This window comes from Marmota flaviventris, chromosome 9 (genome assembly GCF_047511675.1).
Source record: "Marmota flaviventris isolate mMarFla1 chromosome 9, mMarFla1.hap1, whole genome shotgun sequence".
Lineage (NCBI taxonomy): Eukaryota > Metazoa > Chordata > Mammalia > Rodentia > Sciuridae > Marmota > Marmota flaviventris.
In genome coordinates, this window is record NC_092506.1 from 95,467,866 (window position 1) to 95,482,887 (window position 15,022).

Here is a 15,022-nt window from a genome sequence, read left to right on the forward strand (position 1 = left end):
AGAATAATGAATTTTAGCTCCTATCAGATTCAGATATATAGAAGGTATATAATGTTCAAGTATTCCATGTTAATAAGATCAGGGAGAAAGAAACAGCCACAACAGATTGAACCCAGGGGCATTTTACCACTGAATTACATCCCAAGTTGTTTGTGTGTGTGTGTGTGTGTGTGTGTGTGTGTGTATGTGTGTGTGTGTGACACAGGGCATTGCTAAATTGCTAAGGCAGGACTTGAATTTGCTATCCTCTTGTTTCAGTCTCCCAAATCACTGTTAACAGGGTGTGTACCACTGTGCCCGGCAGGAAAAAAAAAAAAAAAAACTATTTTAAAACTGGTCCCCATGGATAAGACTTTAAAAATTGTCATTTTAATAAACAAGCTTAAAAATAAGTATTTCTATTTTTGAGAATGACCAAATTATAAAAACTACCTTTGAATTGTATTTATTTTCTCTTCATCATTTCCTTGATCCATTACACAGACCCAGTGATCATAGAGATCTGATGAAAAAATACTTCCTGGAATATTTCGTAGAAAATCCTTAAACAAACAAACAAAAAAACAAATATTTTAAATCATTCTCATTGAAAATAGGTGTTGGATAAATTAGAAAAGTTAAGTCTTCTTGTTCTTTTAAGTACACAGAACTCTGTGCCAACTCTCTATTAACTTGTACACACAGATCACATGCTTTGATTTTTTTTTTCCTAACAAGAAACCACTGGGATAATTAAAGTTGGGATTATGGTAGGAAAAATAAAAGGCAATCTATTTGTGATGAAACCTCCTATTTTGTATACATTTTAGCAAATTAGTACAATGTGACAGGATCTGGCAGTAAACTATCCTAAATCCTTTTTTCTATTTTTCCTTTTTTTAAATAGCTAGTTCAAGGAAAGGCACCAAGATATCTGTGAGGTTCATAAGTTGGTAACATTCAGTCACTCTATATGTAATTATTTATATATGTGATACAATGTTTGATGTGCTTGGAATAGAGAAATAAATAAAAGTCTGTTATTTTAAAACAATACCAGTGGTGGTAATAATGTTCTACAACTTTTCTTCCTGTATTACCCCACTGAAGGTATCTCAAGTATTTCAGGCGAGACAGAATTCTAGGTGATGTCTGGGTTCTAGGAACTTGGGAACAGTACTCCTAGTATATTATTTTCCTGGAAACTCTATTCTGCTGTCATCTTGGCAGGGCTAGGTGTAGTAAGACAGACTGTAACACAAGCAGGATATAACCATGGGCATTGCTGTTTGACCTTTATTTACAAAAAGTTTAAAGTAAACTAAATGTGGTCCTGGTCCTAAAGAGTTGGTTGTGGCTAATTCTGTGTTGATTTTTGGAATGGCATTAATAAGACCAAGGTTTCAGTCTGATCTCCACCTTGGTAAACTGTAGGCAGAGAGAACTCCATTTAGTATCTGAGTACTATACCCATGGTTGATGATCCTCTTGAAAATTCCTGTTTTAAATATTGAGATATATGAAAATCTGAAATTGGGCAATTTTAACTTGCTAGGAAAATAAATCAATAATTTTAACCATGTGCCTTACAGAAGGCAGCAATGTACAACCTGTTACTTACAGCTCAAATATTATTACTAATACAGGAATTGTGGCAGCTTATTGCTACAGTCAGCTAATTATGTGGGCGTCTCCTCCTTTGCTAGAAGCTCTTCCAGGACTGGGACAGATCCTCACCTACTTTCTGCACATCATCATCAAGTTCGGTCCCAGCCAGAGAAGAGGCCATTAGTGAACTCTTTACTGTGTCATATGGTTAAATATTAATGAGGGACAAGGAAGTCAATCAACTATAATTGAGATGCTCAGATAACTTTAAGAACTTCTTTGTGGTCATGTTACTCTACTACCATAATTTTAAAAAATAGAGTGGCTAATAAGAAAAGGGAGTAATTCAAAGTCTTCCTCTGTCTAGCTGTTTTATTATATCTTCCAGTAAAAAATGTGATTCAGCTATGTCGTCACAAAAGTTACCTCTTTTTGGGTAAATCTACTGAGTTTTCATAATTCCAAACTAATTTTAGTTGCTGTACTCACTTTAAAATTCAGATTGGGAGAGGAAAAATCTGTTTCTTAAAAATGGGGTAGTGACAATAGCTCTTTTTAAATCTCGGTGGAAAACACTCTTATGATCTGTCTTGAAGAAAAACATCATTAAATCTTAAACCTACACTTGAAAGATAATAACTCGTAACATCTCAATGAACTCTCCCACAGCTGGAATAACAAGTTACGAAATAAAACCACCATTACAGCTGACAGGAATGTGAGAGCTGGTTCTGAATTACAACTAGTAACTTAAAGCATTGAACTGAAATTCTCCCTTTCAAAACCAGGACCTAGGTAATGAAAACTTTCTAATTCATCTGAGATTCTATAGATTAAATATGAACTTTTCATCAAAGATCTGAGAGATCAAAGTTATAGTGCCTCAAGAAATTTTTGTCCAATTTTAGTTTGAAGATTTAAGCTTATATTTGAACAAAACCAATTGAATTGAAAAAATTAAAGGAAAACCTAAGTACTGCTTCAAAATAGTCTTAAAAACAAGAAAACTTTTGCAAAACAAATTTTAAATTGATAGTTATCTTCTTTCCTAGAAACTATTTTGAATTAGATGGGAGTAAAACAATTACATAACAAAACGAGTTACTCAGAACCCATTTAACACAACTCTTTAACCATTAGTGTCATTGTTTTTGTGTTTTGCATGTTTTTGGACAATTAATATTCCTGTAATTTGAAACACAAATTAGCTCTTCTAGAACATGCTTTGCAATAGACTTAATAATTCAGCAAGGAACTATTAAGAATTGTGGTGATGCAAAGAACATGGCAAGAAAAATTTTCTAACTTAGGCTTTACCTTTCTAAATTAAGAGATGGGTGAAAATCCAATTAAATGAAAAAAATTCATGACACACACACACACACACACACGCACGCACAGCATGCCATGTATATCTTTATTGTATTCCAGGTTTGGACAGTAATTAAAACTCTGTGCAAAACAGATTAGATTACTCTAGTTCAAATACCTCTCAAATGATATTTTATTGCATAAATTGACAGCAGGGTTTGTTTAAGGGTAGACTTGGCCCATTTATCAAGAAATGCCTGATTTTTAATATGAAGTTGGTTATATAAGCAGCTGGCCTCTCAGCTGGAGTATGAGTTTTCCTTTGTTTTCATTCTGTAGGTCCTAGGCTTGCAAGGTGGGACCATTACTACCCCTGGCCTAAATATATCCCAACCTCTTGAGAGATGGGAGTCTGAGACATGTGTTTGGCAACCATTGCTGGGGTCAAAAGCTCTGCTTAAAGTTGATTTTTTGACCTGAGGTTTCCCAAAAATATAGGGCATTTCCAGGAGTGTAGGGAAGAAAATATTAGAACTCTCTATAGGAGTGACTTAAGTAAACATGGGTGAAGAGTAAGAATCAATGTGGTAAAGAGAAAAGAAGGTCCAGATGTTGCAGTCATTCCTACTCCACTTATAAAGTAGAAAGAATTAGAGAATGAAGGGAAGGAATATTTGTGGGCATGATTATGGAAATAGAATTTTCAGTGGCCTTACTAACTTTGTTTTAGTTGTAAGGCAAATATTTGTTTATTATGGTAAACTTCCGTGACTATCTTCAACAGCTTAATTAAAGTTTACTTTTTAAAACATTGTCTTCATTAGGAAAGCAGTGAGATAAGAAAACATGGTAAACATACTGTGTGTATTTTGACTATTTTAAATTTTAATTAAATTTTCATTTTGTGGCAGAAGTGAAGATAAGATTATTGCAGGAGGGAAATAATTAAAGCATATCTGATATGTCATATTGGTGATAGCTTTAAATGTTGTAATGTTTTTTTAACACTTACATCCCACAGGTATTATGTCTCTTTGCAAACAGAAATAATGTTAATAATGAAACAAACTATGTATCTTGTGCCTATGTGATGGGGTGCATAAAGGGTGAACTTTTCTTACCTTTAAGACAGACGCTATCACAAAAATAGATTCACAGTCTAGGTGCACTTCAATTCCAGAATTCAGTTTCTCTTTTAGCTCTCTGCAGGACTTCATATTGGCTGATTGTCTGAAGATGCCTTTTGTGAGGGGGCCTTTTTGATTAAGAAAGAAAAGCATGTCCTATGGGAAAACAAAGGGAAAAAACCCTAAATGGTACTTCATACATACAGAGGTCAGTTTGAAAGCCCTGAAGGATTAGAGCCAGATGGATAGCTAGAAGGATTCAGAATCACCAACTTTTTAGAGCATAAAGCAGTGATTACTAGGTGCTGGGAACATGGTGGGGCTGGGAACATGGTTGGGGAGATATTGACCCAAGCATACAAAATTTTAGTTAGACAGGAAGAATGAGTTCAATTGATTTATTGTATAACATGGCAACTACAGTTAATAACGATGTATTCTTGAAAAATTGCTGAGTAGTTTTTAGTGTTCTCTAATTTTGCTTCTATCTGTGTACCCTGTACTTTTAGTGTAGGAAGTAAAGGGAGTTTTGGGCACAAGCAATCTATGAGATTTGAAAGCTATGCCACTGATTTACTGTGTAATCTTGGGTAAGATTCTAAAGTTTCTTTCCTTTTTAATTTGTAAAGTAAGAATGATGATGATAATAATTATTCCTCCCTTAATTTGTTGTGAAGGATAAACAATAAAGTGACTTGTCCTAGTGTCTGGTACTTAGAGTGCACAATATAGCATAAAATGCCACACATTTACTACAATGTTAGAATACTGGATATTCAATAAATGTTATTTATCAGTGATTACTTAATACACCAACTGGAGAAGATGCAAACTTAGTGCTTTTCGTTAGACTCTTTCTATAAGAAAAGATAACTAAATGCCAGGGGATACATCTTGATGTCCAAACACTTGAAATATAAGTAAACCAGTTTTTAAAACTTCAAGAAAGGAAAGATTGTGAAGTTTCTTCTATTAAAATGTTAAAAATAAGGCTTTTCAGAACACTCTGGAGTTCAAGAAAGGATTTGTGGGGATAATGTAGATTCTTTGTCTACAGAGCAAATTCTAATTTATTTGAACAGGTTTAATATTGCTATTTCTTGGGCCAGTTTACTAGATCATCTCTTCCTTATGATTCTATAATCGCTCAATCATATTTTAAATTTTTTCAGTAAAAATGAAGATTCTTAGCAAAAGGCAGGGTTATCTATAATTTTCCAATTTGAGGAGAGATTTACCTCCTAGGGTTCTCCCTTCCCAAACTTTCCCATTAGCTTACCTTCCCAAACAACACTCACCAAGACAGGTTTTGGCAGGTTGTCATTCTCACAAACATCTGGGAGAGACACTCCAAAGAGCTGTCCCGACATAGGAGATGTTGGTGACGTAGGCAAGTTGTCCAGATGAGTGCTAGAACCCCGCCAAAAGGCCCAGTGTATGATAGATCTTCTCCTTTTAAATGTCTTCTGACCAGAATCTAAGAAGTGAAATTATTAAGAAAACTTGTTTAATTCACTTAACCTTATTTCTAGAATTTCTATTTTATACTATTACAATGGCTCAAAGAGAGAAAATGCTTATAGATGTTCTTTATTACTGACAATACAGTCTATAAAATTTCACTATAGTATTTTACAAATTAAGGAAGAATTAAGTGTTTGGGTTCTTTTTCTACCTGTTTTTGGGACGTTACCAGACTGTTGGCTTGAGTTTTGGCACTAAATTTTCAAAGGTGAAAATTTCAACTGTAAAACTTAAAGCAAAAAGTAATTCATACCAATACATTTTCCCACTTTATTTATTTTTGTGGTACTAGGAATTGAATTAAGGACCTCACACATGGTAGGCAAGTGCAGTATTACTATGCTATACCCCAGCTCACATTTTTTCCAGTTTAAAGATTAGGGGCTGGGATTGTGGCTCAGTGGTAGAGCACATTTGTGAGGCGCACTGGGTTCAATTCTCAGCACTGCATATAAATAAATAAATAAATAAATAAATGTCCATCGACAACTAATAAAAAATATTAAAAACAACGAGTAGGGGCTGGCTCAACAGTAGGGCGCTCATGTAGCACGTGCGAGGAGGCCCTGGGTTCGATCCTCAGCACCACATAAAAATAAACAAAATAAAGGCACTGTGTCCAACTACAACTAAAAATATAAATATTTTTAAAAAAATGAGTAGTCATACAAAAAAAAGCTGAGGATTGCATTAGAATTAAATAGTGAGAAAAAGCAAGGAGGAAGAGCGAAGGAAAAGGGGGAAAGGAGCTGGGAGAAGGAATTATTTCTATTAAGTTGTTTTCCAGAAAAAAACAAAGCTTTATCATGGATGTCTCACCACTCTACATTTGAAAACAGAGATAGAAAGCTGATGTCCTAAAATTTTTCCTTTCTTTGCAAATGTAAAAACTCTCACCTATTTTTTCAGTTCCTAACTTTATGCACAGCTACAAACATGAGTGAATCTTGTCCTGGCCGCAGTGAATTTATAATCTAATAAGAAACAAGGCTGGTGGTGGTGAGGAGAAAAACAGTATATTAATAAATAAAATGTTAAAAAGGGGGAAACAAAATATCAAAGGCATTCAGATGAAAGCAAATCACATCTACCCAGTAGGAGGGAGAGGAGTAATTCTGGAGGCATTTGCATTCCATTTGGATTTTGAAAGATCAAGATTTCAACAGATGGAACATCTGGCACCATGCTCTGCATTAAAATTGAGAAGAACTTTATGTGGAAAAAGATATCATTAGCAAAATAAGCAGAAGAAAGAAAGATGGACAATGAATTATGACTTCACAACACCATAGTGCCAAAACATTTTTGGTGTCATTTGTGTTTAACTTTAATATGAAAGCTAATGGGTTTTCATATAATATGAAAATAAAAAAAACCTTTAAAGTTCCTTTATAAAAGTGCATACAGCACTGAGTTTCTTCTTATGGCTTTTAGCATGAGGATAGGCGGTAAGAGAGAGTGCCAGAAAGAAGAAAACCTGATAGTGGAAGCCCAAGTACTGTAAATAAATTCTGTCCACATTCTGGCTGCTACCTGAAGTAGGCATTTGTGGGGCAGATTCTAAACATCTTGCAATTAAGGTTAACAGAGCCACAATGCCACTCATGGTACGATGCAAGATGCAAGTGAGAGTGAATGGGATTGGTCATCAAACTCTGGCTGTGTGGCATTGTTTATGTGACAGACATACCTAGCACTGATGCTTAACTCTCCAAAATTCCCTGATAATGCAACTGAAGAAGATGATCCAAGAACAGAGTCAGCAGTGTCAAATACTAATTTCAATAAGTCTTTTATACTACTTGCTATAAAGTGATGCAGTACTTCATTTGTTTCAAAATAGCCAAAAATGAAAAAGGCCAAGTTTTGTGAGGATAAGCTAACAAGCAACACCTTATCAAATGGCCTTATGATGACCATGATTCACCTTACTCTTATTTAGATTACAGTAAGTATGTCATCTCTGTACACTCAGGTGTGCAAAAGTTCGAAAGTCAGTAGCCTGGTCTGACTCCTGGTTCAGACACTCATTTGGGCAAGTCATTTAACCTCTTTCTTCAACTTTAAAAGGAAAAGGATCTGACTTATCTCTCAAAAGTCTTATTGAGAGGGTTATGTAAGATAATGTGTGAAAAACACTATTTTGCATAGGGCATGGGTCAAAGTGATCTTGAGTAAAGCTGTCATAATACCAATCTCCTCTCAGCACCCACTCTCCATTCATTTAGAAGCCTTTAAGAGGTATGCAGACATGAAACAATATCATTCTTCTCCTCAACTAAAGCATTTTCTTCCTATTCTGACATTCCCAATATCCACATAAACACACATACACACACGAAACCCTTTCTAAGATCAGGGAGTTTCTGTATGTCTAACAATCTGTGCAAATGTTTGTTTAATATATATGTTATATATACATTTAGTACCTGTACTCAAGTCTGGTATGTGCATATTTAACCTGGTTTTACTATTTCCAAAACTATCATATTAGGCTTTTAGCTTTCATGCACTTTAAAAAAAATTCATTTATTTATTTATAAATGGATCTTTTATTTCATTTATTTATTTATATGCAGTGCTGGGGATCAAACCCAGGGCCTCACACATGCTAGGCAAGTGCTGTACCACTGAGCCACAACTCTAGTCCCTAATGCACTTTTAAAGAATGTTCTATCAATAAATTACATACTCAGATATCTCATGAATGTAGACAGAGGATAAAGTAGAAATTGAGTCCTTTATTTTATTCTAAAGACTTTCAGCTGCAGCCTTGCCTTTTGTTATGTTGTGTACAACATTCAATATGAAAGTTCAGATTCCCTCTGGGAATGAGAAGAAAATTTCATTAAAGTTTACTTTCTTGCAGAGCTTATAGAGCATAGTGCTTACCTTCTAAATGTTGAAGGCTGATGAAAAAACATGCTATTGCCATAAAAAGGGTGATATAAATGTAAAGCAAGCTAAATTCATATAAATATGACTTTCCTAAATAACGCTGGCAAGATTTTGGCTTAGTGTTTTTTCATGCTTAAATTAGAAAACTGAATATTTGTATTACAATTCATAAAACCTTATAGGTCACAACACCAAAAGGTTTTAATTAGAATTCTAGTCTGGCCATATGACTCTCTAAATTAAGAATATCACCCCCCCGCCCCCAATGCTGCCCAGAGTAGGAAATTCACATGGGAGAAAAAACCGAAATAATGGATCAAAAAGGTAGAAGAAAAATATGTGTTCTATATTTTACTATCTACCATAAAAGTCCATTTCAATTCCAGTTTAGTCCTGAGTCTCAAGCAGATGTGGAAAGTCAGCCTTGGGGGTGAGGTGGGGATTAAAACTGGGAATCAGTTCAGGATGGAACCTCAAGAGCTACTTCAGACCCTACTCAGATCCTACTTAACCTCTGGAACTATTTCACTCCCCTATAGTTTTTCCATATTAGATGTACCTATGCCATTCAATCTTTGACTTTTGCTCTGTCCTATACACTAGACTAAGCCCTGAGATAAGTTCCCATGTTTAAGAGGCTAACAGTCTTAAAGATACATGTAGACACATAAACAATCATAATGTAATTTTTTTGTGTGGTGCTGGGGATTGAAACCAAGGGTCTTGTGCATGCGAAGCAAGCACTCTACCAACTGAGCTATATCCCCAACCCATAATGTAAATTTTTTATGTTGCAATATGAAGTGCTCTGGAGACATTACAGAAGGGGCAGCTACATGTCTGAAGAAACAAAGATACCCTAGAAATGATGTCTGAGTTGGGTTTTGAGATCAAATATTTGAATGTTTACATCCCCATTTACTCTAGAGCTGTCTCACTGAGGATCAACCACCCCAAAGATGAGTGACACTAATCTAAGTCTCAAGGGTAGCCTTCTGAGAGACCAACTGCTATTCAGTTTTCAGTGTAAGACTATCTAGTAGTAGATCTTCTCCATACGAAGTAGTCATTACCAACCTTTTTTTTCAAATTTCTATATTCACTTAACAGGGAAATTTTTCTTAAGCTAATTAGAGAAGGCATCTCTCAGAATGAATATATGGAGCTTTATCTGTCTAACGAGGGCTTATTTTATTCAGGAAACGTAAAAGTATAATTATTGTTCTCAGCTAACACTAACAGAAATTATCTTTTTTATGCCTTTACTAGCCATAGAAACAAGATACAATTTTCCACATTGGAGACCATGAAAACTATCCAATTCCTTGGACTAAGCAACTTAAGAATTTGAGTTGTATGGATTTCAAATATATAGGCCACAGGCAGAGTGTGATGGACAGAGACTATAACAAAGCTACACTTGGTAAATAAGGCCAAATTCTATAGTATGTGCTAAAAAAGAAGTAAATATCAGTTCATTTTCCCTAGTAGAAGTCAGATCACTAGGCTGCTATATATGTGAAAAGGGAAGGGAGAGGAAATGAAGAATTTATTGTTGTTAAACTCATTTCCTCCTAAACCTCTTATGTTAGGGATGATGAGTGGGTCACAGAGGATGGGGAAGGTAGTAACAGAGAAGGGAATTTAAAATACATTAAATTTTGATAATCACATAGTCATATTTTCTATATCACAATGAAGCTGTGGGAGTACTACAAATAATCTCAATTTCTACAGTAGCATGTTGGCTTTAAATAAAAACAAATATCAAGCGCAGTAATAGTAGCAGTGGGAATGCTGACAGCAAGATAAACAATAACTATGTAAATAAAGTAGCCTGTTTTACGAAGTGAGTTAGTGTTAACAGACTCTCATAATGGAGTCGTTAGGTTTCCTGTTCTTGAATCTCCGCTCTTGTGACTAGACCTATGTGAGGTTTCAGCTTTATAATGCTGGGCACAGTCTGTCTGATCAGAGTAAATGAGTAATAAGGTTACCTTAAATGGTTGTTTTGAAGCACAAAAAATGTTCTACAAACTATTCAGTTCTGTGTAGAAATAACTTGATAACATTATGAAGAGTATCATCCAGGGGCCAATTTCATTTGTAGAATTTCTTGATTCTTTAGTCTTTCTAGATACCTCATAGCTTTTCTACTTCTAATTAAAATATTCCCAAAGACAAACAGGAATGAAGACAAATTAAAAGAGATGATTATATTATTTATGGGAAGCTCTTGTTTCTGTTACAAAGTCTGGTAGAATATTTCAGCTGGAATGTTTTTGACTAAATGTTCATTTTAATCCTCTAAATCACAAGGAAACAAACAATGTTCCCTGGGCAAATCTTTTTTGTGTAGCCTGTGATTCAAGTATGGTTTTGCTTTTTCAAAAAGTTGAAAAACAATTCAAAAGGGGTAAAACTAGTTTTATATAAAATTAAATTGAAAATTGTCCCTAACAGTTTTACTGGAATACCACACCCCACTCAATTGTTCATGTACTGTCTATGGCTACTCTTACTTCACATTCTAGGTAGAGTTGAGTAACTGAGACAAGGGATGATATGTAGTGTTTTCATTGCTTTGCCCTGCTTCCTTATGGCACTACAAATTGCAATGAGTCCATTTTATCTCAATATTGTTTCAAGAGACAAATGAACCATCATACTATAATATCTTGTATTTTTCACTAATTATCACATTGAAACAGGAGAAAAGTGTACTTCTTATGTAGAGTGAAGTGTGGATGACTTTGTAATTGAGTTAAATGGCAAAGCATTGAGCTTACTATGTAATGGTATAATACCTATAGTAAAATAATATATTATGTCAACTTTACCAGATTAAACTCACATCAATATATCCTAATGTTATCAGACTAAGAACTAGTCATAATATTTCTAACTCATAAGAAAGCAAATGATCAGAAGAATTAGAATATTTAGAGAAAAGGCCCAGTGGCCCGCGGAGAGGCAGAGCTTCCAATCACTCCTGCAAGGTAGGCGGGCCTGCGTCCCACCGGCAGAAGAGGAGCAGCGGCCTGCTGAGAGGCAGAGCTGCCCCCTCCCCCGGCGCCGGCAAGGTAGACGGAACTGTGACCACCCACAGAAAAGGCCCAGTGGCCCGCGGAGGGGCAGAGCTTCCAATCACTCCTGCAAGGTAGGCGGGCCTGCGACCCACCGGCAGAAGAGGAGCAGCGGCCTGCTGAGAGGCAGAGCCGCCCCCTCCCCCCGCGCCTGCAAGGTAGACGGAACTGTGACCACCCACAGAACAGGCCCAGCGGCCTGCTGAGGGGCAGAGCCGTCCCCCACCCCCTGCGCCTGCCAGGTAGGCGGAACTGTGACCACCGACAGAAAAGGCCCAGTGGCCCGCGGAGGGGCAGAGCTGCCAACCACTCCTGCAAGGTAGGCGGGCCTGCGAACCACCGGCAGAACAGGCGCAGTGGCCTGCTGAGAGGCAGAGCCGTCCCCTCCCCCCGCGCCTGCAACATAGACGGAACTGTGACCACCAACAGAACAGGCCAGACCTGCAACCGACAGACAGAACAGGCCCAGTGGCCTGAGGAAGGGTAGAGCCGCCCCCACCCCCGCACCTGCAAGGTAGGCGGACCTGCGACCCACCGGCAGAACAGCCCCAGAGGCCTGCAGAGGGGCAGTGCCGCTGCCTGCGCCTGAAAAGTAGGCAGAACTGCGACCACCGACAGAACAAGCCTAGCAGCCCGCAGAGGGACAGAGCCGCTGCCCGTGCCTGCAAGGTAGGCGGACCTGCTACCGACCGGCAGAGCAGGCCCAGCGGCCTGCTGGCGTGGTAGGCACATTGCCCCAATTGGAGGAGGGGCAGAGCCGCCGCCCGCGCCTGCGAGGGAGACTTTCCAACTATACAAGACCAATATAAATATATAGGGGGAAAATTCAATAGCACAACAGTTTCACCAAGTAGAAAGGAACGCGAACAGTATGAAGAGACAAGGAAAGAAAGGACCACAAGCAATGCAGGTCAACTCAACGTTATAAGAGGTAATAGCTGCAGCAGATGGAATGTCAGATAAAGAATTCAGGATATACATGCTTCAGATGATCTGGAGTCTCAAGGAAGACATCAGACAGCAAAATCAGACAATGAAAGATCACTTCAACAATGAATTACATAAACAAATCCAAGAAGCAAAAGATCAACTATACAGGGAGATAGAGGTTATAAAAAACAAACAAACAGAAATCCTAGAAATGCAGGAAGCAATAAGCCAACTTAAAAACTCAATTGAGAATACTACCAGCAGAGAAGAACACTTAGAAGATAGAACATCAGACAATGAAGATAAAGTATTTCAACTTGAAAAGAACATAGACAGCTCAGCAAGACTGTTAAGAAACCATGAGCAGAACATCCAAGAAATATGGGATAACATCAAGAGACCAAATATAAGAGTCATTGGGATACAGGAAGGGACAGAGTTTCAAACCAAAGGAATGAGCAATCTATTCAATGAAATAATACGAGAAAACTTCCCAGACTTGAAGAATGAGACAGAATCCCAAATCCTAGAAGCCTACAGGACGCCGAATGTGCAAAATCATAAGAGACCCACACCTAGACACATTATAATGAAGATGCCCAACATACAGAATAAGGAGAGAATTTTAAAAGCTACAAGAGAAAGGAAGCAGATTACATTTAGGGGTAAGCCAATCAGGATAACAGCTGATCTTTCAACACAGACTCTGAAAGCTAGAAGATCCTGGAATAACATATTTCAAACACTGAAAGAAAATGGGTTCCAACCAAGAATTGTGTATCCAGTGAAATTGAGCTTCAGGATGGAAGATGAAATTAAAACCTTCCACGATAAACAAAAGTTAAAAGAATTTGCAGCTAGAAAACCATCTCTTCAAAACATCCTTGGCAAAACATTACAGGAAGAGGAAATGGAAAATAACAATGAAAACCAACAGTGGGAGGTAGGACAGTAAAGGGGGGAAAATAATCAAAGAGGAAAACAAACCATGTTTAGTAACATAAATAAACAAATATGGCTGGAAGAACAACCCATATCTCAATAATAACCCTAAATGTTAATGGCTTAAACTCACCAATTAAGAGACACAGGCTAGTAGAATGGATCACAAAACAAGACCCAACAATATGCTGCCTACAGGAGACACATTTGATAGGAAAAGACATACATAGGCTGAAGGTGAAAGGTTGGGAAAAATCATATCACTCATAAGGACTTCGGAAACAAGCAGGTGTGTCCATACTCATATCAAATAAAATAGATTTCAAGCCCAAGTTAATCAAAAGGGATAAAGAGGGACACTACATACTGCTCAAGGGAACCATACACCAACAAGACATAACAATCATAAATATATATGCCCCTAACAATGGTGCAGCTATGTTCATCAAACAAACTCTTCTCAAGTTCAAGAGTCTAATAGACCACCATACAATAATCATGGGAGGCTTCAACACACCTCTATCACCACTGGACAGATCTTCCAAACAAAAGTTGAATAAGGAAACTATAGAACTCAATAACACAATTAATAACCTAGACTTAATTGACATATATAGAATATACTACCCAACATCAAGCAGTTACACTTTTTTCTCAGCAGCACATGGATCCTTCTCAAAAATAGATCACATATTATGTCACAGGGCAACTCTTAGACAATATAAAGGAGTAGAGATAATACCATGCATCTTATCTGATCATAATGGAATGAAACTGAAAATGAACGATAAAAGAAGGAAGGAAAAAGCATACATCACTTGGAGAATGAACAATAGGTTACTGAATGATCAATGGGTTATAGAAGACATCAAGGAGGAAATTAAAAAATTCTTAGAGATAAATGAAAACACAGACACAACATATCGGAATCTATGGGACACATTGAAAGCAGTTCTAAGAGGAAAATTCATTGCGTGTAGTTCATTCCTTAAAAAAAGAAAAAACCAACAAATAAATGATCTCATACTTCATCTCAAAATCCTAGAAAAAGAAGAGCAAAACAACAGCAAAAGAAGTAGAAGGCAAGAAATAATGAAAATCAGAGCTGAAATTAATGAAATCGAAACAAAAGAAACAATTGAAAAAATTGACAAAACTAAAAGTTGGTTCTTTGAAAAAATAAACAAAATCGACAGACCCTTAGCCATGCTAGCAAAGAGAAGAAGAGAGAGAACTCAAATTACTAGCATACGGGATGAAAAAGGCAACATCACAACAGACACTTCAGAAATACAGAAGATAATCAAAAATTATTTTGAATCCTTATACTCCAATAAATTAGAAGATAGTGAAGGCATAGATAAATTTCTTAAGTCATATGATCTGCCCAGATTGAGTCAGGAAGATATAGACAACCTAAACAGACCAATATCAATTGAGGAAATAGAAGAAACCATCAAAAGACTACCAACTAAGAAAAGCCCAGGACTGGATGGGTATACAGCAGAGTTTTACAAAACCTTTAAAGAGGAACTAATACCAATACTTTTCAAGCTACTTCAGGAAATAGAAAAAGAGGGAGAACTTCCAAATTCATTCTACGAGGCCAACATCACC

At 36.8% G+C, this 15,022-nt stretch overlaps 1 protein-coding gene across 1 annotated transcript in view; it reads right to left on the reverse strand.

Annotated features, from left to right (window-relative positions):
* Positions 1-15,022, reverse strand: part of Arhgap20 (Rho GTPase activating protein 20) — a 125,678-nt gene that overhangs the window by 6,349 nt on the left and 104,307 nt on the right. The window contains exons 10-12 of the mRNA XM_027930743.2: positions 5,324-5,502; positions 4,020-4,181; positions 433-542 (exon numbers count right to left, since the gene is read on the reverse strand). Of these exons, the coding sequence (XP_027786544.1) occupies positions 433-542; positions 4,020-4,181; positions 5,324-5,502 (451 nt within the window). The remainder of the gene's footprint in view (positions 1-432; positions 543-4,019; positions 4,182-5,323; positions 5,503-15,022) is intronic.